The sequence below is a fragment of the Hyperoodon ampullatus genome (genome assembly GCF_949752795.1).
Source record: "Hyperoodon ampullatus genome assembly, chromosome: 6".
Lineage (NCBI taxonomy): Eukaryota > Metazoa > Chordata > Mammalia > Artiodactyla > Ziphiidae > Hyperoodon > Hyperoodon ampullatus.
Genome location: NC_136919.1, coordinates 3,972,212 through 3,999,231, shown reverse-complemented (window position 1 = coordinate 3,999,231; position 27,020 = coordinate 3,972,212). Strand labels below are relative to the sequence as shown.

Below are 27,020 nucleotides of genomic sequence, written 5' to 3'. Positions count from 1 at the left end.
TGACTGACACGGTCCCTAGCTGTGCTCGTGCTGCGCCTCGTTGTAGTCCATGATACGGAGCTGCCCCACGCTGTCTGGCTTCGGGGGAGGTGGCTGCGGGCCGTCTAGGTTCAGGGGTGGCTTGGCTTCCACACCCGAGTCTTTGCCCAGCTCTGTCTTTAGGGTCTCAGAAAGGCTACTGCTGGTCAGGCTGTCCTCATCGCACTGGCTCTCACTCTTATTACGAAATAGCTCTCGAGCCTTCATGCCCAGGAAGCTCTTTGAACTAGGAAGTGAGCCGACAGTCACAGGGATGCCCGTAGTGGGCTCTCCCACGGCAGTCTCCCACCGACTGCTGAATGGGCCCACCCTCGGGTTTGGGGGTTTCTCCGGGGTAGAAAGCTCACTGCCGCTGCTGCTGCTGCTGCCGCCTCCGCCTCCTCTACTTCCGCTACCGCCCCGGGCGCCGCCGGGCCTGGGGGGCTTGGTCTCCCCGTTAGGGCCGGATGCCTCTTCACTGCCGTGCCCTGTCACAGAATCTGAGCAGCCATCACGACAACAGTCGAGCCTGTAAGAAATCCGAGGACGAGAAAGGGAGCTGGTGGTTGCAGTGCCCGTGTTTGGGAAGCATGGAATTACCTGGACGCGCGCTCGCACCGACGCTGGACTCTGCCGGCCCGCTCTACATTCTAGAAGAGGGGACTCCCGTGTTGAGAGCTCATGAAGAGAAACCTAAGCCACAACCAGGGATATCAGGTGGCGATCTTAAATAGGAACGCTTCCCAGGACCATTATCAAGAGCTTCGGGCCCCAGGACAAGGAACTCAGAAGGATGGCTGGGCGCTCTGAGGGATGCAGCTGAGAGCTGCAGGCTCGCCTGTCAGGCTGGGACCGCCACTAACACCACGCGATGCCTCCCTGCTCTGTCAGCGGCAGCCTCACGACAAGGCCATGGCTGCCGACTCTTTGCTCCTACCTTTCTTCCGCTGCTTCGGCTGCTTCTGTTTTTTCTTCTTCAAGTTTTTTCAGGAGGCCATCCTTCTCCAACCTGCCGTATAAGTCTAAGATCTCCAGTTCAAACACTTGGGTGACCCTCTTCTGAGCTTCATACCTGCTCTCTGCGGCCTGCAGCTGTCCTCTGAAAGATACAGACCACCCCAGAATGTGGGAAGTTCTACTTAAATACATCACAGCAACTTTCCCCCTGAAAGTTACCTTGCCTGGAGTTTGACATCCTCTAAGTATTTTTTCTGTTCCAAAAGAAGGTGGTCTTTCTTGGCTAGATGAGATTCCAGTTCCAAAATCCGTTTTTGAGCAGTATCCAGCCTCTGATTCTGCTGGAGAACATGGCTTCTGTTTTTTTCTAGTTCTTTCCGATATGCAGTTTTCATCATTTCTACTTCCTGAAAACAAAACAAACAAACAAAAAAAAGGAACTGTAGTACTTTTAGAAAATGAACGTGCCATATCCACTTTGAAAAATCAACGTAACAAACATTGAGACGGTACTTTATTAGTATATTGCTAGTGGAAATAGAAACTAGTACAACTTTCTGGAAAGTAGGCTGGCAGTAATCCTTCCCTGAAATCCATCCCTTAGGAAATCATCTGAAACATGAATAGACATTTGGGCACAAAAATAATCAGCACGGCATATTCAGAAGAGCAAAAAACTAGAAACTATGAAGTCTAACATCAAGAAAATAAGTAAATTAAAGTACATCTTCTATTTAATAAGTTTTTAAAAATTATGTGTATCAGTAAAAGATAAAAAAGCAGATTATAAAGCCACGTGAATAATGTGATCAACTATGTTAACACACACATTCTGAAAACACGCCAATACTCAGTTATGACTTCAACATGGTGGAGGCGTGGGCCGGCGCGGTGGCAGTGTAGGCCGGCGCAGTAGCGGTATGGGTCGTTTCTTTTCTTTTCTACTCTTCTCCCTCCCCTAATACCAACTAAGATAAAGCTAGAGACGCAACAGGAATGACCATCTGCAGACCAGGTACCCTGACAAGGTTTGTCAATCATGCCAGGAAGACAACCTGCCTGCTGACCGATGGAAACAGCCAGCGTGCACTATCCTCAGAAGAGAGGTGGAAAGGATGCTTTTCTGACAAGTATATGCTATGTTTGTGTTGTGTGGCTTTTTTATTGTGGTAAAATATACATAAAGTTACCATACATTTGTTTTTTTAAAAAAGATAATAAACCATACGGAGCAAGGAGATGAGCTTCCCTGAAGGCACCCCACCTCGAAGATGACCAGCAAGCCCAATGCTTCCTCGGTCAGAATGGGATCGAGTTAAGCTCAGGACTGGGACCAGATAATGTGGCCATTCCAGTTATGCCTAATGGCTCCAGACTTCGGCATAGGTTAGGTGCACAAACTGAACTCTTGTCGGAAACGACAGCAAGTATTTATGGAGAATCAAACAAAGTATTGAACTAGGAACATCTATGCACTATCACTAACTCTCACGGCCACGTAAGAGGGGCTACACCCAGTACCTACCAGCCATTCCCCACCTGATGCTCAGATACCCATTTCTCGTCCCCTACTTGACTGAACAAGAGGAAGCCCAGCTCCAGGTCCAAAAACAGGTTCAAAGCCATGGCTGGCTAGGGATGGACACATGACATAATTGTGGCCAATAACAAGGGTGGGAGGTCTGGTGGAGAGTTCCTGGCAAAGGTTTCCTTGATGAGAGAGACGTGCAGGAGGCGATGCTCTCCTCCTCCAGGGGACATCATGACATCGACCTGTGACAGTGTTAACTGTGGCACACACTTTGCAACCAGGAGCACAGACGGCCCAAAGACAAGGCTGAGAGGATAGATCAGGTGGTGCAGAAGAGGGGAAAGAACCAGGCTCCTTGCTGCTGTCCCTCAGCTTCTGACTTGACCAACCTGGAACTCACTTGCCTCGGGACTTCTTGTCAAGAGATACAATGAAACTCTTTATGGTTAAGCCAGTGAAGTCTTTTTTTGTTGCTGCTTACAGCTGAAGGTTGCAAGTCAGTATCACCACGCGCATTTTATGAACTGTGAAGCCAGGCCCAAAGAGGTCAGGTGGCTTGCTTGAGGTCCCAAGGGCGTAAGTGTTCCAACCAAAAGACAGCACCGCGGCACCCATCCACATTTCTCTTGGGAGAGTTAGGAGTGTGTTTAAGTAAGCTTTTTCAGAGGTTCTCTAGTCCCTCAGGTCTCTTTTCCCTTCTTTCTTTTTCTGAGGCCATTATACTTCCAAAATTAGTGAGAGCTGGTTTCTAGTGCAAGTTCCACATTTAACATCCTTCTAAAGGAGTCTGAATCTGAGAGTTGAGAGGAGCTGAGAAATATGAATAACTATTATGAAAATTCCATCTCTCTGATTCTAAGACTACTCCCTACATTTGGCCAAGGAAAAAGAAAACAAAGCTTTACAAAGCACAAGCCCAAGAAATCCTAAAAAGAAAGCCTGTGTGTGATGAAGAAGTTAGTAACAGGAAGCATCTAAGCATTTATTCTTAAAATTCCATTCCCAACTCATTCACCAACATTACCCGAGGCTATTTATAAAGCGACATAAGACTTCTGCCTCGACACCACTGCTAAGGCACTAATTAATGTAAGGTCATCCCGACGCTGGCCTTGTTGCCAGGACTGAACCACCATCTGGTGAAATTAAATTCAACATTATGAAGAAAAAAAATATTTATAGCAGTATAAACCCACAGCCCTGAGAGTTATATGCTAAACAGAATTGGCTCCCCATCCTTTTTCTTTATCTGTTAGCCTGTCTCTCTCTCTTTAAAGAAGGGGGCATGGGTAAGAGAAGGAAAACACTTTTGGGACTTCCCTGGTGGTCCAGTGGTTAAGACTCCACGCTTCCACTGCACGGGGCACAGGTCTGATTCCGGGACAGGGAACTAAGATCCCGCGTGCCGTGCAGTGTGGCACCCCCCCAAAAAAAAAAGAAAAAAAAAAAGAAGAAAAACACTTTTATCACCTAGTCTGTACCAATTACCATTATGTGCTTTCACATATAACTGATTTAATTTCAAAGCAACCCAACTAAGGGAAACAAGTTTGTGTGATAGCTGAAAAGTGCCTGTGTTGCCAGACCAGGGAGAGGTGGAAATGACACTAGGTCTGCCACGCCATCTTTCAGGAAACAATTCATAAGCCATTCTCTGTGCTGTGCCATAGACATATTGCCTGGGTCCTAACAGCGTCCCAGGTAGGGTCTGGCTCCCCAAGCCCACATACCTTTGTGGTGTCTGAATGCTTGTTCTGCAGTTGTTCCAAATACAGCTCGTTGACTTCCCCAAGAACCAACAGCTGCCTGTTCAAGAACTCCATCTGCTGTTGGACCGACTCACTATTTGAGAGCTAACAAAAACACAGAAACAAGCAAAGTGAAAGATCTGAGACACAAAGCTAGCAAATGCACATTAAACAGGGAACCAGCTAGGAGCACACTGTTTCAGGGCTGAGTCAGTGTAAACAACCCCCGTGGTTTCAGAGGCCACACCAAAACAGCTGGTGGGGAGGAAGGCATACAGGGCAACAAAAATGGACAGAAACGTACTTCAAAATTGTCCCTATGCAAAGGGGAAGAGGGGCAAATGCTCCACATCAAAACTGGCCACCCACAGGGCACCTCGAGGAGATGGGTATGTACACAACCACCACAGCAGGGACGTTAGGTCCAGGGGGATAAAGCCCTGGGGTAAACCCACAGGTTCTTGAGTAAGTGATTTACATACGAGTGCAATGACTTCCAAAGAGGGAAAGATCATAGCTCAAAAGCCTGAACGAACTCTTCACGTTTATGTAAACGAAGTATTAAGAACAAGTTCCCGGGATACACACAGACCAGGGCTCAGGCTAGGTAGTTCCCTGCCGCAGGGCCGTCCATGCACTGTCTGATGTTTAGGAGCACCTCAGCCCCTGCCCACTCGATGTCAGTAGCATCAAAAACATCAACCAGTGGTGGTGCAGTGGTTAAGAATCTGCCGGCCAATGAAGGGGACATGGGTTTGAGCCCTGGTCCAGGAAGATCCCACATGCCGCAGAGCAACTAAGCCCATGCACCACAACCACTGAGCCTGCGCTCTAGAGCCTGTGAGCCACAACTACTGAGCCCGCGAGCCCCAACTACTGAGCCCACGTGCCACAACTACTGAAGCCCGCATGTCTAGAGCCCATGCTCTGCCACAAGAGAAGCCTCCGCAATGAGAAGCCCGCGCACCACAGCGAAGAGTGGCCCCAGCTCGCTGCAGCTAAAGGGGGCCCACGCACAGCAATGAAGACCTAATGCAGCCAAAAATAAATAAAAAACAAAACAAAACAAAAACCATCAACCAAAAATGTCTCCAGACATTGCCCAATGTCCCCTGGGGGGAGGGGAGCAGAATCACTCCCTGTTGGGAACCCCTGACACAGACACACAAGTAATACACGTGTTCTGTCTGGAGGAAGAACATCAGCAGTGGTGTGAGCACGGCCCAGCTTGCGCGCCTCTTACCTTCTGAGACACCTGGCTGAGCAGCAGCTCGGTGTGGCACACCTTGCTGTTGGCCTTCTTCAGTTCTATGCGCAGCTCCGAGATCATGTTCCTGCAGTCCTCCAGCTTCGTCTGCCCAAGGAGACGTGCCAGGAAGTTACAGAGTGCCAGCAGGCCAGGCCACGGGCACACCTGGCCATCGGCCCACAGAGAACTGGGAAAGCCTCGTGCCTCTGTTGCTCTACTATTCTTGGGCCATCAGGCTTAAAACTAACTTCTTAGTTTTAAAAAGTAAGTTATAGTTAATTTCTGAGTTTCTGACTGATTATCAAAAGGAAAAACAAAAAACAAAAAAAAGCTTAAATCTGCAGTTCCCAAACTGTGCACCAAAGAGCCCTAGGGCTACAGAGCAGGCTCACAGAGGCGCTGTGGGGCTAGTTTTAAATTTCGAGGGAAACACAGCGACATCTACTGGTCATGATGTGAACTACTAGCTAGAGGGAGCTCAGCGTTTCAGTATCAGGTGTTCTAAGTGCCTGTGGAACACGTATTATCTTTGCAAAGCTGGGCTTGTAGGTGGTTGCTGTGATAAACATCACCATGAGAAAACCAATGTGAAATAGGAATTGAGGGCGTCAGTGTCTCATCTGATTCCAAGGTCTGAGACTCGGCAGTGCCCAACAGGTACACACACCGCATTTGTTAAGTGACCATGGTCACTCAAAAATGAGATTGAAAATTGAAAAAAAAGTATGTGTATTATTTTCTAACAGCTACTAAGTCGTTAGGACCTAAATCCTAAATTGTCTGGATCTAGTTACTAGGGAGAACTGTTAGATGTTTCTTTTGGCTGTGGAGTACCAGGAAAAAATCAATGAAATGCTGACAGAACCGTGAACCCAGAAAGCTGGGGACCCTCTGCCCTAAATAAAATGTACCTGACGTGAAATCTACGTGCCACGATTTCAGAGATGAATCAGGTGCCTTCCCGCCCTTTCCTGGCGGCCTCTGCCGGGCGCCGCAGCGCGTACCTGTAACTCCTGGCTCTGGTTGTAGAACTCCTCCCGGTCGTGCTGAAGCTGTCTGATCTGGCTGTGGAGCTGGGTGACCACCGTGTCTCGCTGCTCCTGAAGCTGACTGTACCTGGCTTGTTCTTTCTGCAGACTAACCTTCCATGTCTGGATGTCCTTCTCTTGTAACTTCAACTGGTCTTTCTAGCAGAGACCAAAGAGGCCATCATTTTAGCTGCCTTCCAGCATGGGCAGTGACCCTCAAGTTCCATGCATGCTGCAGACGCTTCACCTGAACAGGCACGAGCTAACCACAGGCCCAGAGTCTGACAGCTCACTGCTGTCTAACTTGGCTTTTGGTCAAGGGTTTCCAAATTCCACATTAGCAAATGGATCAAAAGTTGCTTAAAGGACTTTTCTCAGCGATCAACTTGCTCCTGATACTTTCAAAAGTCCTAAGCACCAGCACTGAAGTAAGCGCTGGTACTGGGCAAGGTCACTAAAGTGACGAGCACTGACTGAAAGCTTACCCTGCACCAGTGATGCGCAAATGCTTCCTGACACGCTTTTTTTAACCACCACAGTTAGAAAGTAGATGCTGCTATTATTCTTCTCATTTTACAGAATGGGTAACAGAGGCCTCCAGAGGCTAAATGACTTTCCTAAGGTAATGAGTGTTAGAGCCAAGGTCACTCTCCAGGCCTGACAGGCTTAACTGCCCTCCAAGTTGCTGCCATAAAGCTGCTTCAGGAGAGCTGGTTTTACATTTGGAGAAACAAAATCATCTTTTGCCTCTGTTATCATCATAGCCAATTATAGACCAACAGACACAAAAAAATCACTTGTCCCCGTGGTTTCGAAGAGCTGCAAGGGAATTCAGGGGCGTGGTCGTTCACGTATTAACCTCAGAGATGAAGTGACCTGCCCCAAGCTGCACCAGCGGGCAGAGCCAGGACGGAGAGCTCTGGCCTCGACCCCCGCCGGCCCCGAGGTGCTCACCATGGCAGCGTTGTGCTCCTCCAGAGCGGCCGCCCTGATCACCTTGCGCAGGAGCCGCCTGTTCCGAAGCGCGTGCTGCTGCCTCTTAAAACGTTCATAGAGTAACTGGTTGTGCAGTAAAAGCAACTGGTTACGGAGGGAGCGGGTCTCATCTGAGGGAGCGGAGCCTGATTGTAAAGCAGAGGGAGGGTGGCAGAGACGCCTTTTACACAGCGTTCAGTCAAGCCCCAGCTGTGGTTTGTTAGCTTAAGAAACACGATTCCTGAAGAAACAGTCACTCACTCTGCAAATGACCACCTGGTTTCCAGCCACAGTCACTCACTGGGGAAGGGGGAGGGGCAGTACCTACTACCCATCTTCCTTTTAAAGGAACGCACAGGGGTACAACGTAGGGTGGCTCTTTGAGAGCTCCAAGTGTTCTTCCCCACAAATCTGCTATCTATCTATCTATCTATCTATCTATGTATCTATGTATCTATCTATCTATCTATGACTCCATTTCTTGCTTCTTGGTAGGTTCTCGCTCAAGAACTGTCCCAGCACCACTCACTGCACTTGGATCTTTTCTAGGGAAGGCTGGCATGAGGCCTGCCTCTTTGCACTTCTGCTCTCAAGCACGTGGTACTTGCCACTTTCCAAAAATAGGAAATGCTGACTTTGCAACACGTGAGAGACTCTGTACCCAAGCAGATAACCCGGCTGGAGCAGTCGGGAAGGGGAGATGTTTCCTACAGGGCACCTCCTTCAAGGACAGAAAAGGCAACAAGCAAGCAGGATCTCTATGGGCTAGATTTGGAGCTAAAGTAACAACTTTACCTCCGAAGTGGGTCCAGTCGACAGACTTGCTGGGTAAAGACAACCTAGGAAAAAAGTTTTTGAGTGACAAAGTTACAGATCTTACCTAGAAAAACTTAACTGGACTTTTAATTGCAGCAACATTAAATCACTTCCTTGTGGTCACAAGTGCACAGGCATGAGAAAGTTTCAAACACAAAGCCCACCCGGGGTAAGAGGAGGGGCCTTATAGCAGATGGAAGGGGCCCCCATTAAGCACGACCAAGTTTCTGGAGTGGAAAGGCCCTAACTCGGAGCTCATACTGCAGCCTCTGAATTTTGGTCAGCTCTCCAAGGCAACTGAGTGATCACAAAACTGAGAGCTGTTTTCAACCCTCTCTGTTGAGAAGCTACTGTCACCCAAGGTTAAGGAAAAAGCAGGTAATTTACCTGAGTCTCTTACACTAAACTTCATTCAAAAAGAGATCTTAAACATTACAGTTATCTGTCAAATTCCACCTTAGGTTATTCTACAGAAGAAAAATTAAAACTAGCATTCCCTAAGCGCCTGTTTAGAAATGGCATCACTGTGGACTAGTGATTCCCTTATTCTTTCTCTAGATCACCTTTAAAAGTGTAATAAGGAAGGGGTGAAAACAGTGCTGACAGGTTCTTAACCCATGTGAGCAGGGGCAGCCCACCATGAACTTGCATTGAAATGCTGACGGTTTTTATCTTCCATCTAATGGACTATGTTACCAAAACAGAACAACAACAAATCTTCAGCTGGAGAAGGAGACTCTGTGACCACTATTTCTATATTATTTGAACACCATAACCTCATCCTCAAATTTTCAGAGAGCAAAGATGAAAGCATTTGAGCTTCCTCACAGCACAGTGGCACAGAACAGCTCAAATATAAAAGACCCATTTTTAAATGGCCTGTAACCTAAGGAATTACCTGAGTTTAACGCGCCTGTGTGGAGGATACACACATTCGTGTACATGAAAGGCAACAGGCTAGAAGGATGCCTGACAAAACAGCGAACCAACTGACTCTGGTGAGCACAAGAATAATTCCTGTTTCCAACCACCAGCTTCTTGTAGTTTATAACAAACGGAACGCGTAAAGGAAAAGAGCCGCCGCGCCTTTACCTGCTGAGCTCCCTGCTGTGCGCGTCTGCCCCTTGCTGTATCAGTCTGTCCAGCACTTCCATGGGGGAGGCAGAGGGCATGCAGTCCTCCTCTGTGTTCCCTTTTGCTTTCTTTAGCAGTCCCTCCGTCTTCTTGCTGACAAAATGACGGGCAGTCTTTGGCAGTGCCACCTCAAAAAGATGATCGTACGGGGGAGGCTGCCCACTGCCAAACCCCACTCCCCTCTGAGGTGGAATTTTAAAAGGGCTGGGAGTGAGGATGCTGCTCTCCAGAGAGGCCTGGCGCTCTCTGTCCCCGGCAGGGCTCTCCTCGGCGCCTCCGCAGGGCAGGTCTATGGGGGTAAAGGCTTGCTTTGGGGTGTCAGGCCCCAGCCTGTCCAGGGCGGAGTTCAGAGGCTCAGGGTTCGCACCGGTGCCCTGGGCACTGGAGATGGCTGAGTGGGTCTTCCGCGGGCAGCCCGGGAGACTGTCCCGGTAGAAGGGAGAGTCAAAGCCTCCGCGAGGAGCTAGGGGCTCGGCGTCGGCTGTTGTGATCTCAGAGAGTTCTTTAGATATTGCCGCTGCGAGCAGGGAGGGAGAGAAGAGACAGCACAGTCAACAGGCAGTGTGGGGCTGCACGCTGCCCTGGGCCCCCCAGAGGGACAGATCAACAGTGGCCTCCCTTTACCGGGCCCAGGACTCAGAATACAACTCCCATCTCCTCCCCCAAGAGAAGAAAAACCAAGCAAGCCTGTGTGTGTTGACGCTACATCCTGGTACTAGGGCAGAAGGGCTTTATCAACTCGCAGCGATCCCACACGAGCCCAGAATCCTGCACGTGTTACCTTCTTCTTTATCTTTTTCAATACTATCTTCTTCAGAAGCCAGGTCACCTAAAAACCCTGGAAGATCACTGAGAGTGACAGACCTTTTGCTCCCAGGTGGCTCTTCTGAAGAGAAACAAAGACAAAGAAACACACTGGTCATCCCTGTCACTGTGAAAACTGCGTCCACTGTAACAGAAAAGGTCTACTATGATTCCTTCTGCTGAAGACAGAAAGCTACCACAGAAAGCCAAAATATTACAATAATCTAACTAAAGGTATCAAAAAATAATCCCACAGAAAATATAACTCTCTGTTCTTAACATCTCAGAGAACAGATAAAGCCACAGTTCAACCAGCTCGAAACACAGGCACTTAAAGGTTTTGGGGGCTGTTGTTATGAGGCTGGCTTTCCGAATTAATTATATGTTTCATTATCTCTGGGCTTCAGTGATTTGTGGTGTTCCAGAATTTCCCTGTTTCCACACATAACCCATCAAGAATGAAGCAAGGTCTACTGTTACCCAGAGATTTTACCTAATCCTCTGTCATTCGGAAGATGGTGTTGTCTATGTAGACAGGGCCTTGCAGAATCTGTTCTCTCTTCCTGAAAAGACAGGTACCATTTATATCACAAGGCAGAAATTTGTGTACATGTTCTCTAATATTAGAGAAATATCCTAAACACGTAAAAATTTAGCATATTATAAAGGAGTTTAAAGTTTAGCCCCATGGTTCTCAAACTGCTTGGTCTCAGGACGCCTTCCTATTCTTAATAATTATTGAGAATCTCAAGGACTTTGTTTATGTGGTTATACCTATTGATAGTTACCATGTTACAAACTAAAACAGAATTTTAAAATTATTAATTCACTTAAAAATAACAAACCCAGGAATTCCCTGGAGGTCCAGTGGTTAGGACTCCGGCTTTCACTGCTGAGGGCACGGGTTCAATCCCTGGTCAGGGAACTAAGATCCCACAAGATGTGCGGCGCGGCCGAAAAAAAACCGACCCAATACATGTAAACATAAATAACATTTTTATGATAAATAAGTTTAGTGAGAAGCATCAAGCTGTTTCACATTTTTGCAATCCCTTTCATATCTGGCTTAGGGGAAGAAAGCTGGGTTCTTAGGTCTGCCTCTGCTCTGCTGCTAGGCTATTCTGGCTCAAGTGTGTGAAGAAAACTCTAGGGCCCACAGACAAGTAGTTATAAAAAGTAAACAGAGTGTTTAGATACCTGTGGATAACCATCTTTGATACTACACTAAAACCTGACAAGGGGTATTTCTTCAAGGTTAGTTACAGTGCAGAATCTGAAACCATGGCAATTCACTCTTCACACTGTGTCAAGATCCACTGGTCTGCCTTGTCCCCCAAATGCGTCTTTTACCTACGTGTGATTCTATAACATATACGCTGGGCATGCAGAATACTGGGTCACCAAGTCATGCAGATCTTCTAAGTGTGGCAACATTTCATGACACGGTATCAAAAACTCAAGTTACTGACCAAGCTTCCCGAGCCTTTTCAATCTCATCATAAAAGACCTGGGGAAACTATTAAGCTCTTGGTGCCAGATAGCAGTTGTTTAATATTCTAATTTCACCTTTTATCACTGGCAACAAATACCGTCAGTTGTTTATCTTGAAGTGACAGACCCAGTTTGTCATCTAAGAAGCTAACTGCCTGCCAGACACTCAAGTATGAGTAATCATAGTTTGTCACCAGTTGTTCTTTCAAATAAAACTGCTGCTCCATGAAAAAAAAGCAACTAGCCCAGCTCTTAATGCAGATAATGGCACAAGTGCTTGTGGTGACCGTGACACACTGGTATGCACTCAAGGTGCTTTATGTCTATTTCCTACTTCAGCACAAACAATATTAAACATAGGCGTTCTTTCTATGGAACACTCAAGGTTTGTTTTGTTGTTGTTTCTTTTCTTCTGTTAAACTGAAAGAACATATCGAGGAAGAAGAATGCAATGCCTACTAGGAGAGTATGATTTATACTAAGGGGCCAGCCCTTTCACCCACCATTGTTTCTGTGCCATGAGTATAAGTGCCAATGCAGTAAAAAGGGCGAATAACCACTTAGTACTACTATGAAAGTAGTTCTGACCTGGCAGATGCCCTTAAAGCGTTTTGAGGCCCCTGCAGTCAGCAGATCACACTCTGAGAGCTGCTGGTTAGTCTATTTTGAATTGATCTGAATCAAACCCATTATATTTTAGGTCAAACTTCTATCTGGCATAACAGGCTTCACAAAGTGAGGCTGGAAGCATGTCACTGTGCTTGGGCGGGGGGGTGGGGAGGGCAGCAGAGGAGCCCAGGCAAACCTTCTTGGGGGCTGTGGCCATGGCCTGCGGGAGTGAAATGTGCACGTAGTCGTCCGAATGGCAGGGTGGGGCTGGAGGAGGAGAGGTTGCAGGGGTTCCCAGAGGAGTTCCTTTTCTACCTGCTCAGAGACAAGAGCAGAATATACACACTCTGAGGAAGTAAAACAATTAGGAGACTGCCAAATTTTTTTCAGCTTAACTATTACTGCAAAGAAAGCTGCTAGAGTTAACTTTCTGGGGATCTAGATCAGTCTTTTTTTTTTTTAGGTTCACTTTATGTGTTCTGAAAGCTCCAGGGGTTTGTATTGTCAAAAACAGGTTTACTACTGCAAATGGCTCTCAAACTCACTATTAGATCTAAGAGATATTTCCTTACCATAAAAGGCCGGCCCGAACCAACCAGTCAAATCTAACCTAAGACATACATACCCGCTGTACCAAAGACTTTACTGTAAGGGTGTGACAAATCAGGTGGGACATTTCCAGGAGAAGTTGGAGGAGTGGTCATCCCACAAACCACAGATGGGCTCCAAAGAGTAGCCTAGAAGTTAATAAGGCAGGTCAGCGATGAGGAACAGATACCTACGCCTCCCGAGCTTTAAGTCCATGACCAGTGATCTTAAATTTAGCCTTTCAACTGGAAAAAGGCATCTTATTAAAGCCTTATCAAGAGACACATTGCATTTTGTAAGTCTAGACTCTAAGAGAAACCCAAGTGGCAACAGTGACTTTTCTTGCAAATGTCATGCATCCTTAAAAACTAACTCCTGAAATGAGCAGTGAGAGATTTTCCCAACCATAGGCTAAATCCTGACCCAAATGGTCAGCTTCACCAGCAAGCAGAGAAGAAAGCAGGCACACTATTTGACACCATACTTGTGGCGGCTCAGTTAACAGCCGTGTCGACAGGGAACTCAGAGTCTGAGGTAGCTGCCCTGGCGTGTGTAACAACATCAGCCGAGAAGTGGAGAGAGGGGTAGAAGTAGCACTCCCTACAACGGAAGGGAAAGAACACAGGGGGGTCAGTGTGTGGCTTCAGATTATTCTGATAAAGAATTACGGTCCTCGAGACCATTTGATAATTTAAAAGCCTCTTTAAATACCCTTTGGAAATAAAGTTTAGTAAGGTTTGATGTCTAGTTAACCTTTAGGATAACTTGAAAAAGCACAACCTGTATGACAACTTCGCTGGGTGCTACCTATAGATAAGCCTAGACTTTTACATGAATCCAATTCTGAATTGTCCAGGTTCATTCAAAACTGTGTCAATGTGACAGCCCAGAGGGCCTCACTAAAAGTGTCTGAAAAAATCTAAGATTCCTTTATGAGCTGGAGCCTAGAAGCCAAATCCTTTAATCCATTTTCTTTGCTAAGTGTTGACACATCCCAAGTCTGTTGACATACTATCAAGAAGGAGATCAAGGACATGGGACTGTAAATTAAACTTAGGGGAAAATGGCGGCAAATTCAAATTCTAAATATTTGGGAAACAATTCCTAGGAGCTGACCTAAGTCTTATTCTAGGAAAGGGGAAAAAAGTCAACAAAAATAAACAATGCTTTCTAGAGACAAAGTTGTAAAGCAGATAAGTACCAAAGTCACTTTTTACCATAGCTATTCTGTGTGTCAACATAAGAGCTGGCGGTGACATCGGCTGAACGATGAGGAAAACGGGCTGAGATTTGGTGAGACACAGAATAGCCATCTTCATATGAGGCTTCTGTAGGGTCCAGAGAGATTTTGGCACATTCTATGACAACGTCATGTGTTTCTAATCTCTTCCACCTGTAAAAGGCAACGAAAGTCAAGAAGTGCAAGTTATAATCCATTTACTCAAACCATCAAATACTGAAGAGTGCTAACTCAATGCCAGCCACTGAACTATGACTAGCAAAGAACAGGCAGAACCACACCAGCCCAAGTAGTAATCAGCACTATGATATAAAGAATTAGCCATTCATTTTACAAACCTATACGCTCCCTATTTAAAATGGTTATATCAAGTTATCAGAAACTAATCTGAAACAAAAATTCCATCAACAAAAGACCAGGCATAGCCTCAGAACAGAACACAAACTATGCAGAGCAGTCACCAGGGGAAACTCTCCTTCGGCACAAAGGTAATCAAACAAGAGGGAGACCTGGAAACTGCCAGGTAGCTGAGGCTGACTTAAGGTCTCCTATCAAAGCCTCAGGATTCTAATCCATCCCTAGACCAGAAATACAGCACAGCAAGTCTCAAACTGAGAGAAAGCCCATGAGGATATTGGAAGAATTGTCTAAAGAGTCCTGTTATGTGATCCAGGGTTCCACTTCTAAGAATTTAGCCTATGGAAATACACATACATCAAGATGGACACCACCACTCAGCACAGCTTGTAATAGAAAGAAGAAAGGTCCAACCAAAGAGGTAGATTCTACAGAAGAAAAATTATTACACCACCATGACAAAGCATGCTTTCAGCAGATCAATGGTTGCCAGGAGTGAGAGAGGAGACTGAACGCCTCTCAAAGGGCATGAAGGAACTTTCTGGGCAGCTTCCAACTTTAGCTGCTTCAGCTGAATTGTTACCCTACCTCCATATTTCTATGCTTCAAATTTCCTGATGTCTGAATTTTTAGACATCAACTGTTCTTTTTAATTAATTAATTTATTTATTTTTTGGCTGTGTTGGGTCTTCCTTGCTGCGCACAGGCTTTCTCTAGTTGCGGCGAGCTGGGGTTACTCTTCGTTGCGGTGCAAGGGCTGCTCGTTGTGGTGGCTTCTCTTGTTGAGGAGCATGGGCTCTAGGCGTGCAGGCTTCAGGGCTTCCCTGGTGGCGCAATTGTTGAGAGTCCGCCTGCCGATGCAGGGGACACGGGTTCGTGCCCCGGTCCGGGAAGATCCCACATGCCGCGGAGCAGCTGGGCCCGTGAGCCATGGCCGCCGAGCCTGCGCGTCCGGAGCCTGTGCTCCACAACGGGAGAGGCCACAGCAGTGAGAGGCCCGCGTACTGCAAAAAAAAAAAAAAATCAAAATGTCTTTTGATTTCAATAGCAGCATTGGAGGCAAGGCAGCAATGGAATAATGCCTTCAAATTGCTGAATGAGAATGACTCCCAATCTAGAAATCTATACCCACACAGAAAATGACATCCTTTCTCTAAAAGCTACTAGAAGATATATACCATGAAAATAAGAGTGACCCAGAAAAGAAGGCATGAGATACAGGAAATGGGAGAACCTGCACAGGAGAGAGGCACAGAGAAGCCCCAGGACAACAAGATGATAGCTGTGTACGAGGCGCAGAAGACAACCTGGTCAGATCAGAACAGACGTGCCAAGAGACAAGCATGTTGCAGGCCATCCCTAAGGTTTCTGCTGCCACCATATCCTCTTTCTAACTGAGGGACAGAGTGTCTAGGTGACGATAACTTGTTTGTACTGAGCTTGTCTTGTTATGCACTAATGAAGTTCCTACTCTCCCTTCTCTGCCAGGATCAGCTAAGGACATTCATTTCATCCCACAGAATGATTCTGCTCTGACCTATTCCTGGAAGCAGCCACAGTGAGTTCAGGAGCACAAACAGAGCAGTCCCCTCCCTCTGCCATATTTCGGCAGCACATCCAGCCCTGGGCCCTCACTATCTGGCCTCGCCAGATGCCCTGACTAGGGGAAGCCTTACATTTCCCAGGACTTGTTCATGACCTTGCCCACCGACTTCCCCAGAAGGGACTCCTGTAAACTCTCAAGGAAGGGGACACCCAACCAAGACTCAGACACTCAGTTCCTCCTCTCGCCTCCTGGGAACCTTCACCTCATGATGACAAGACCGCCTTTTCCAAGGCCAGACTTTGCTTCCTAATTAGCTTTTCAAAATGAAACAATACATATGGTCAAACTATAAAGAAAAGAAAAAGAATGATTAAAATAAAAGCAAGAATAGTAGGTGCCTCTGAGGTGAGACATGGAACAGGGAGAAAGATGGCTGCAATTGACGAGGTTAATGTCCCATTTTTTGCAGCCAAGTGGCAGCTACACAAGTATCCATGTGTTATTACTAAACTTTTCTTACACATTTGCTATGTTTCTCTACATATATCTCACAGCAAGTTGCTTTAACCTGAGGTTCGTGTGGCAGAAGGAGGGCTCGTAGAGAAGTGAAATTTGCTGAAGGGGGATCAGGCAGTGAGCCACCCTTCCCAGTGGGAGATCCTCCAATGTCAATAGCCGTGGACCCCTTGTCCCCCAGAAGGCTTCAATCCCCAGCCTGGGGAGCATGAGGCTGGCAGCCAGCCAGAGAGAAGCGGCGGGGAGGGGCTGAGCCTCTCACAGCTCAGTGTGTAGGATTTCACCCTGGTCCCCCCTTTCCAGTCATGACTCAGCTCCACCCTCCATCATACTTGGCGTCCTCAAATCAGGAGCCTTGAAGACTCCACTTCCCCAGAGAGGAACCTGGCCACTTCTGCAAAGCCCCGTGGAGGATGGCAGTCGCCTAGCTAAGCAGGACAGAGAAAGGGACCTGGGGAGCCCGGCCACTCGACGTCCGGACTCTCCACAGTGCACTTGGTTCCAACCACACACCTCAGCGCCCGCCTTGCACAATCACACTGAGCTGCGAGCCTTTCTGGGGTTCTGCAGTGCGGGTACCTGCACTGCAACCTCCTCCATCCTGTCTGTGAGGAATATGCTTTAGATTCGCGCATACAAAGTTTTTTTTACTGTAAAAGTCCTTTAAAATGGAATGATTCCATAAATAGAAGAACATGCTTCCCCAACAACACCTCAAAAGGGACATCTCCGAGGTCACATTTTCAATTTCTTAAGTGAGCCTATAAAATTCTGTGTCACTAGTTCAGTTTCTATACCTTCGAGGGTCCAGTTCATGGTCCTTGGATCCAGTCACTAATTCTGGGTGAATTCGCACATGCTCCATCATTGGCTAGAAGAGTTTGGGTTGACAAGTTATAAAAGGCTTAACTTCTGTGGTATTTCTACACAATGAAATATTATTTGACAATAAAAAGGAATGAAGTACTGATACATGCCACAACGTGGATGAATCCCAAGACATTATGTTAAGTGAAAGAAGCCATTAACAAAAGACCACATATTATATGATTCCATATAAATGAAATGTTCAGGACAGGCAAGTCCTATAAAGGCAAAAAATAGATCAGTGGTTACCAGGGCTGGGGGCAGTGGGCAGCACAGGGAGAAGGCTGAATTTCTTTTCAAAATTTCCTTGTCTATCATTTAATACAAAAGTTATAAATGCAGCCTACTTACACAGTATGCTATGTAGCAAATCAATGAGTTTCTGTTACTTACCTTGACCACCTCTTCAAAAGTCTCCAGGTTCTCCTTCATACTGTAGTGAGAACGTAGGAAGGAGACAAAGTTGCAAGGGTACATCCCATACAGGCGATGGAAGAGAGCATAAACGCTGGCGTGGAGGTGGACGAGATAGATTTCCGTTACGTGGCCTAAAAAAGAAAACCATTGAAAGGAGTCACCGAGCTGAACACAAGACTGATGTGTGTGAAACAGACACGAGCACAGGGCTGCCAGCATGACTCCCTGCGTACGTGTGCTCCCACCTTGCTCCAAAGACAGTAAGTAAGTAAGAGCAGTTTTCTAAAATCCAAATCTGAACACACCGGACACCCCTGTTTGAAATCCATCAGTGGCTCCCCATGGCCTCTGGATAAACTCCCATCTACTTAGAGTGACCCATAAAGGCTCACACTGATCTAATCTCTGCCCTCCTCTCCAGTCCCAAAATAGGACCCCAGACATTCTCATAACACTGAACCACCTTTACAACAGTACTCCCTGAAATCTGTAGTCATACTTCTCCACGGCCCTACTCAGTACACGTCTCTTGAGAACAGCACCGACTCACTCACCTCTGTACCCTTAGTGCCTCGCACTGGGCTTGATGCGTAAGAGGCGTTCATAGATTTGTGGAACGAATGTGTGAGAATGTTTTAAAATCAGTTTGTAGTCTTAGCTATGCAGATTTGTAACTACAGAGTGAAAAACTACCACCCAGAAATAAGCTTAAAGAGCTAAGAGTGGGAGAAATAGAAAATATAATTCATCTAGCATTACCTAGACCCTATGGAAAACCCCAAGTCCACAGTATACATAAAGCTCCTCTAAATTAATGGACAGGCCATTTCTTTCTCCCCAGGAAAAGCCTACGAGACAAGCCGGCATCATATGCGCCTCAGGCTCGTCACTTAATCCTGCACAGGAAGCCAGAGTATTCCATTTCCCAGGGCTGACACATTTCATGCTTTCAACACGAATATCTCATGCTGGGATGACCAAAGGATTCCAAATTTCACGTGTTTATATAGCTTCTGAATCATTTTGATAGAGCTGTACTACCTGTCGATATGGAAACAAAACCCCACTGTATCGGAAACTAGAACACTGATTAGGACATGCTGCACTCTCTCTGCTTCTTCCACATTTACGATGGACAAGTTCTCTGAACCAGAAGCTTGTGTTCTGTCACTATAGACCAGCAGAGGAAGACAAAGATGTACCACAAGCTTAGTCCTGTACTGCTAGGACACAGATTGAAGTTGTTTTTCAGTTTATTGAAAAATCAGCAAGTTGTACCTACCACTCAGTTTCTCTGACAACTAATCCTTTTAAGCCAACAAAATAAGGGAGGTATCTCAACAGTTGTGCTGCTTCTTTTTTTTTTAATTTGTTGGCCGTGCCACACGGCATGTGGGATCTTTGTTCCCTGACCAGGGATCGAACCTGCACCCCTTGCACTGGAAGCATGGAGTCTTAACCACTGGACCACCAGTGAAGTCCCAACAGTCATGCTTCTTATTTGTGCCTCTGGTGGACGTACCTGAGGTATTTCCTCATCTGGCTGGTGACAACCAGCCATTTCAGCCTTAGAATTCTACATGTCCTTCCCTTCCAGCACATGACCTGTCAATCAATCATGAAAGCACTCACTTGGTGGGGCATGACAGGTATAGAAGGAGATCTTTACCTGGTTTCTTCAGGCACCATGACGAAAGACGGCCAAAAATATCAAAGAAATCATGAAGGTGCTGTTTCCCCGACTGTGGAATCATTGGTAGCATGGTTATCAACACTAAGACCCCTGTTGTGAGGACAATGACATCGGTGTCCATCTGCAGGAGGGATGGTCAAGAAAGAAGAAACACCTGTCAGGTGCAGCATTAGAATCCACACACTTGGAGGTTCTAACACCAAGGGGTCACAGGTTAGACGCCCAGCACAGACTTATCCTACTACCCCTAAGGGTGGGGGCACAACACTGAAACAGATGCAACCAAAAGCCACTGGGGGCCAGCCCAACCAGGCTGAGTCTGCAGGGACCACGCTGATGCACCCAACTCATCTGGGGTAGGGGCTTGAACGGGGCTTGGGGACACCCAAACCCAGAGACTTAGGATGTGCTATTTATAGCCCTTGGAGGGAAGCACAAGAAGCTGCTTTTTAACAGAACAAAAGAATGCTGCTATTCTTGTTCATTCAACCAAATCATAAAATACTTACTTTTTAAAAGTCAATTAAAAAGAACCTTATACATTGACAAGTCATTCACTATTTTCAAAGGATTACAACAGAAGTATAATTTAATAAGAAATTAGTATAGCACTAACAAGTCTACTTAATGGCTCACCTTCACAGCAATATTTAGAGACCAGCAAATAAAAGAAGATATGGTGACCTCTGACGATGTCTACAGTTTAAATATCAAGTCATACAAATTTAGACTAATTGAAGACACTTAATAACCAATGAATAATGAATCAACTCAGACTAGCTACAGCAGCTCACATGATCCATAATTAAATTATGAATGTTTGCCAAGTAACTGGAGTTCAGATTGAAGAAACAAGATATTAATCAAAAGACTACCATGCAGGCTAAGACATTCATTATTCCTACTAAAAAAGGAATCTACGAGTCTGGAAATAAAGTTTTAAATATATTTAGCTTTTACATCAAGCACCAAGCCATTTGTTATGGCGGATATTTAGTAGGAAGAACATACAATACTGGTAGGAGAATCAAGAATCTATAATGAGTTTGGGTAAAAAGGACTAACCTTAATTTTGGTTAACAAAACATTCTTACTGAAGGTTTGAATAACAGTCCGTAAGTAATTTTCAAGGCTTATCTTTTTGGAAAAGATAAGTATTTTGCAATCTGAACTAAACAGTGTGCCTCAAAATCGGCTTATATTCTCGTCAATCCATTCACTTAAAAAAATTGTTAAAATTGTTCCTGCTTTTCCTTAACATTAAATGCACATTTTTATGATACCCTACCAGTATGACTCCTTGAGATCCACCTCTAGGGAGATTAAAACAGTTACCCTTGTTGGCAGAGACAAAAATCAATTTGCATGGTGCTGTGTCAGATGACTCCAAAGGCACTGCCATTCTGGAACAAACACTACTGGATATTTTCATGTCACATCTCTGTGAGGTACAGGTAGTTCAGATTAACCACATTTCCTTATTTTATAGATAGGAAACCAGTCCAGGAACTAAAACAGACTAAGCAAATAACGCTGAGTATTTCAGCAAGCCACGGTCAAAACTAAAAGCACTACTTTTAGAAACTTTTTAGAACTTTTAGAAACTAAAAGTTCTACTTTGGTTTTGACTCCCTCTGTAGAAAAACGCACTACGGTTAGTGCAAAAACGTAGACTGAAACTCAGCTGCAACCAGAACATGCTCCTAAATAGTTGAAAGAGCCTTTCAGCCATTTTTCTATTAGCCAAAAGAGAACTTAGAAATGGGGGTTCCCCCAAGACAAACCAGTATGTTTTCAATGGAGGAAAGGCTAGACAATGATGAAATCAAAGAGGGCTGGAACAGCATAATGTCAACCAACCTGACCGAAATGTTACCACATTTGCTTGGACCAAACATATTGCAATAGTCGCAGTGATGCACTGAGAGCTTACTACGTACCTATTCTGGACCAAGTTACATTCAAGAAAAACCAAATGCCCAGAAGTTTTCAAACTCTCAAAGTTAAAATCTAGCTTGCTTGCTTTAACGTACTCAGGATTTCAGAAATTATATTCACAAAGCTATTTCATTCAAATCCTTACAAACACCGTACCTTGAGACATTTTAGTAAAGAAGGCAAAAGAGGTGCTTGAGAGAGCTTATGCTTCCAAGACGGCTGCAGTCTCACAACGTGGCCCAGTAAAGAGAGGGTGGATAACCGAGAGGCGGCTTTGCCCACGTATTCATTCATTTTGTCCAAGAGGTGCTGAAAATGCACAAGAACAAGAGAAATATACCTCAATAAAGCTGGGAAAAACCAAGGGAAATGCACACATGAATGTATGAAGTTCACACAAGGAGAGGCAGCAGAGATATAGCCCAGTCTCTCAAGTCTTCCCTTTGATGTAAAGAAAGGCTCATGCAGGTAGAGATCAAATTCAAGATTTTTTAAAACCATGCTGGCAAACAACACACTGTTGCATTTGGCCTGAGAGAGGGAAGCCAGTTTGCAGCTTCTGAAAGAGGATGCCACAATACAGGTCTATAAGCCGGGGAGAGACTCCTTCATAGGCCCTCTTTCTGTAATACATATAGGCCACTTCTTATAATAACCAATGTTATAATAAGCCTGTGGTAGGTTGTTGAAGCTTCATGGGATCCTGCTGGAAGCAGTTACTTATTGCTCCCATAGCCCAGCCTACATGGATTTGGCCCCAGATATAAATCAGGTAGTAGTAGAAGTTAAAATTCAGCCCAGGGCTTCCCAGGTGGCGCAGTGGTTGAGAGTCCGCCTGCCGATGCAGGGGACGCAGGTTCGTGCCCCGGTTCAGAAGGCTCCCACATGCCGCGGAGCGGCTGGGCCTGTGAGCCATGGCCGCTGAGCCTGTGCGTCCGGAGCCTGTGCTCCACAACGGGAGAGGCCACAGCAGTGGGAGGCCCGCTTACCGCAAAAAAAAAAAAAAAAAAAAAAAAAATTCAGCCCAGAGTAAAAAAAAAACAAACCAAGATGTACTGCAAAAGGCAGACAATGGCAAGGCCTTCAAATCCCAGTAAAGTAAATCACTAGCACATACAAACTCAAGATGTACCAAAATCTGCAATTGCAATGCTATGTTAGCTATTTACCATCAACAAAAATAAAAGCAAAAACAAAACATGAAGGAGTCTTCCAAGTGCCTGGTGCTGTGAAACAGCACTAGTCAATTAGTCCCATTAGTTGCCCACACTTAACAGATTCTGCCATATTGATTAAAAGTCTGAAAATCCTACTCAGAGCATGGGTTTAAAGATGGGTACCTGATGGATCAAACTGTCACTATACAATTATAGTTTAGGATTACAGGATTTCTTTAAGCAGAAAGAGCCTTAAAAGCCTCTTGAATATGTTGTATTTTGAAAACTTTTCAGGAAACGTAGGTCCTGACAATTGTTTTTATATGTAGTTATACTCTGGGGGCAGTATCATCAATGGCACGCATAAGTTGAAGGAGTGAGCTCTGGACAGACTGTGCACTGGGGCTGCACAGACACTGTCACACCACTCATAGAAAATGTATCAAATCTCTACCATTAGTTCCAGCAGTTACCTTATCATGTGGCTCTTGCAAGGTAGTCAGGATGTGCAATACAGGCTGAGAATTGGTTTCCAGGTAATAATCCACCAAGGTGTTCACAAGCATCGGACCACGGTCTACAGAAAGAAAAGGGCAGTTTATAATAATTTCCTTTAACACTCTAAACTTACCTCAAATAGTTGCCTGTCACAAAATCCAGAAAACGTTTCTATGTATGCTACCCAAAGTTATATGAAGTGTTGTATTTCTGCTTCCTTAAATGAATTTAGGTTTAACAATAGGATAATACCAAGTTTATTTGCCTAAATAGCCATAAGAGCACATGAAATACTATCTTCTTGTTTTTTTTTTTAATATTAATTTATTTATGTATTTGGCTGCATCGGGTCTTAGTTGCGGCATGTGGGACCTTTCATTGTGGCGCACGGGCTCTCTAGCTGTGGCGCGCAGGCTCAGTAGTTGCGGAGCACGGGCTTAGTTGCCCCAAGGCATGTGAGATCTTACTTCCCCAACCAGGGATTGAACCCGCGTCCCCTGCACTGGAAGGTGGATTCTTAACCACTGGACCACCAGGGAAGTCCCCTATCTTCTTTTTTTTTATTGCTTTTTTTTTTTTTTTTTTTATTTTTTGCTTTATCACAAATTTAATCAGTTATATGTATACATATGTTCCCATATCCCCTCCCTTTTGCGTCTCCCTCCCACCCTCCCTATCCCACCCCTCCAGGCGGTCACAAAGCACCGAGCTGATCTCCCTGTGCTATGCGGCTGCTTCCCACTAGCTATCTACCTTACGTTTGGTAGTGTATACATGTCCATGCCGCTCTTTCACTTTGTCACAGCTTACCCTTCCCCCTCCCCATATCCTCAAGTCCATTCTCTAGTAGGTCTGTGTCTTTATTCCTGTCTTACCCCTATGTTCTTCATGACCTTTTTTTTTTCTTAAATTCCATATATATGTGTCAGCATACAGTATTTGTCTTTCTCTTTCTGACTTACTTCACTCTGTATGACAGACTCTAGGTCCATCCACCTCATTACAAATAGTTCAATTTCATTTCTTTTTATGGCTGAGTAATATTCCATTGTATGTATGTGCCACATCTTCTTTACCCATTCATCCGATGATGGACACTTAGGTTGTTTCCATCTCCGGGCTATTGTAAATAGGGCTGCTATGAACATTTTGGTACATGTCTCTTTTTGAATTATGGTTTTCTCAGGGTATATGCCCAGTAGTGGGATTGCAGGGTCATATGGTAGTTCTATTTGTAGTTTTTTAAGGAACCTCCATACCGTTCTCCATAGTGGCTGTACCAATTCACATTCCCACCAGCAGTGCAAGAGTGTTCCCTTTTTTCCACACCCTCTCCAGCATTTATTGTTTCTAGATTTTTTGATGATGGCCATTCTGACTGGTGTGAGATGATATCTCATTGTAGTTTTGATTTGCATTTCTCTAATTAGTAAAGATGTTGAGCATCCTTTCATGTGTTTGTTGGCAGTCTGTATATCTTCTGTGGAGAAATGTCTATTTAGGTCTTCTGCCCATTTTTGGATTGGGTTGTTTGTTTTTTTGTTATTGAGCTGCATGAGCTGCTTATAAATTTTGGAGATTAATCCTTTGTCAGTTGCTTCATTTGCAAATATTTTCTCCCATTCTGAGGGTTGTCTTTTGGTCTTGTTTATGGTTTCCTTTGCTGTGCAAAAGCTTTGAAGTTTCATTAGGTCCCATGTGTTTATTTTTGTCTTTATTTCCATTTCTCTAGGAGGTGGGTCAAAAAGGATCTTGCTGTGATTTATGTCATAGAGTGTTCTGCCTATGTTGTCCTCTAAGAGTTTGATAGTGTCTGGCCTTACATTTAGGTCTTTAATCCATTTTGAGCTTATTTTTGTGTATGGTGTTAGGGAGTGATCGAATCTCATACTTTTAGATGTCCCTCTCCAGTTTTCCCAACACCACTTATTGAAGAGACTGTCCTTTCTCCACTGTACATTCCTGCCTCCTTTATCAAAGATAAGGTGACCATATGTCCGTGGGTTTATCTCTGGGCTTTCTATCCTGTTCCATTGATCTATCTTTCTGTTTCTGTGCCAGTACCATACTGTCTTGATTACTGCAGCTTTGTAGTATAGTCTGAAGTCAGGGAGCCTGATTCCTCCAGCTCCATTTTTCGTTCTCAAGATTGCTTTGGCTATTCGGGGTCTTTTGTGTTTCCATACAAATTGTGAAATTTTTTGTTCTAGTTCTGTGAAAAATGCCAGTGGTAGTTTGATAGGGATTGCATTGAATCTGTAGATTGCTTTGGGTAGTAGAGTCATTTTCACAATGTTGATTCTTCCAATCCAAGAACATGGTACATCTCTCCATCTATTTGTATCATCTTTAATTTCTTTCATCAGTGTCTTATAATTTTCTGCATACAGGTCTTTTGTCTCCTTAGGTAGGTTTATTCCTAGATATTTTATTCTTTTTGTTGCAATGGTAAATGGGAGTGTTTCCTTGATTTCACTTTCAGATTTTTCATCATTAGTATATAGGAATGCCAGAGATTTCTGTGCATTAATTTTGTATCCTGCAACTTTACCAAATTCATTGATTAGCTCTAGTAGTTTTCTGGTAGCATCTTTAGGATTCTCTATGTATAGTATCATGTCATCTGCAAACAGTGACAGCTTTACTTCTTCTTTTCCAATTTGGATTCCTTTTATTTGTTTTTCTTCTCTGATTGCTGTGGCTAAAACTTCCAAAACTAGGTTGAATAAGAGTGGTGAGAGTGGGCAGCCTTGTCTTGTTCCTGATCTTAGTGCTTTTTTAATTACAAAAATAATTCATGTCTATTGTTAACAATTCAAGTTATATGAAAGTACATAACATGCAAGTGAACATCTTCCTCACCACCTGCCTCCCAGCCCACTCTCCAGAGACGAACCCCCTTGGGTTTGGTTCATGTCCTTTCAAAACTTCTCATGCTTGTACAATCACACACATCTAGGCCCCATGTCCATATACCCATGGTCTGTGCATGTGTGTTTTTTCCACTCAGCGAGGTGTTGTAGACACCTGTCCATGACAGCATCTATGACCTGCTTCATTCTCTTTACTGAGCTCCTTGTTCTCCACGGCATGGCTCTACATAATTAATTTAACCATTCACCTGCTGAAGGATACTTAGGTTTTCCCAAGTTTCCACTACATTTCATTCAAGGCTATAATGAAATACAGGTTCTTGTAGGTCTGTCAGCCAAATGGCACAAGCTTTTCAGTTGATGACAGAGACTCCAGAAGGGCAGAGCACGCATGTACTCGCCGCCTAACAGTGCCCATTTCCATGACCAAGATTGGATTTCAGCCAACCTGGGAAGCAGGAAAGGGCACTGCTTAAATTTATAGTTCTCTGATAAAAAGAGAGGCTAAGCATGTTTCATATGAAAAATCACATGTGATGTACAGATGAAATGATATACCTGGGATGTGCTTTAAAATACCTGGGTGGGGGGAAGTCAGGGAGGTAAGATGAAACAGGAAAGGCTGGGTATATGGGGTTCATTATGTGACTCTTACTTCTATGTTTGCGTGCATATTTGAGTATTTCCATAACTAAAAGCTTGAAACACATGTGGAATGAATCCACCGATGTATGCTTTTCCTTGGTGGTTTTAAAGACACTCTTTAGAAGATGAAAACCAAAATTTATCAGTAGGATTCTAGTCACCTCTAGGTCAATCTCGTCTGATTAGCAGATAAGCTAACCAGGGTACGATTCTGCTTACCAGAATTGAGGTTCTCTTTAAAGACAGCTGTTACATCATCACGCACACTCAGCATGGGGGAATCCAACATGGAGAGGAGCTCCCCAATATTTGCTTGTTGGGCCAT

At 44.9% G+C, this 27,020-nt stretch overlaps 1 protein-coding gene across 5 annotated transcripts; it reads right to left on the bottom strand.

The window, feature by feature from the left end:
* Nucleotides 1-15: 15 nt before the first annotated feature.
* Nucleotides 16-27,020, bottom strand: TSC1 (TSC complex subunit 1; the record flags this gene model as incomplete). Of its 5 annotated transcripts, none has more annotated exons than XM_079706456.1 (21): nucleotides 16-547; nucleotides 956-1,117; nucleotides 1,195-1,382; nucleotides 4,237-4,359; nucleotides 5,498-5,608; nucleotides 6,508-6,690; nucleotides 7,486-7,652; nucleotides 8,302-8,345; nucleotides 9,415-9,973; nucleotides 10,238-10,342; nucleotides 10,754-10,823; nucleotides 12,557-12,671; nucleotides 12,982-13,097; nucleotides 13,433-13,548; nucleotides 14,166-14,341; nucleotides 17,405-17,478; nucleotides 17,868-18,022; nucleotides 19,561-19,705; nucleotides 21,679-21,831; nucleotides 23,153-23,256; nucleotides 26,915-27,020. In XM_079706456.1, 21 exons carry the CDS (start codon nucleotides 27,018-27,020, stop codon nucleotides 16-18), a joined length of 3,504 nt encoding a protein of 1,167 aa, XP_079562582.1. The 5 variants fall into 5 exon arrangements, with proteins under 5 accessions (XP_079562582.1, XP_079562584.1, XP_079562583.1 ...); XM_079706458.1 differs by having other exon boundaries at nucleotides 5,540-5,608; XM_079706457.1 differs by having other exon boundaries at nucleotides 7,486-7,637.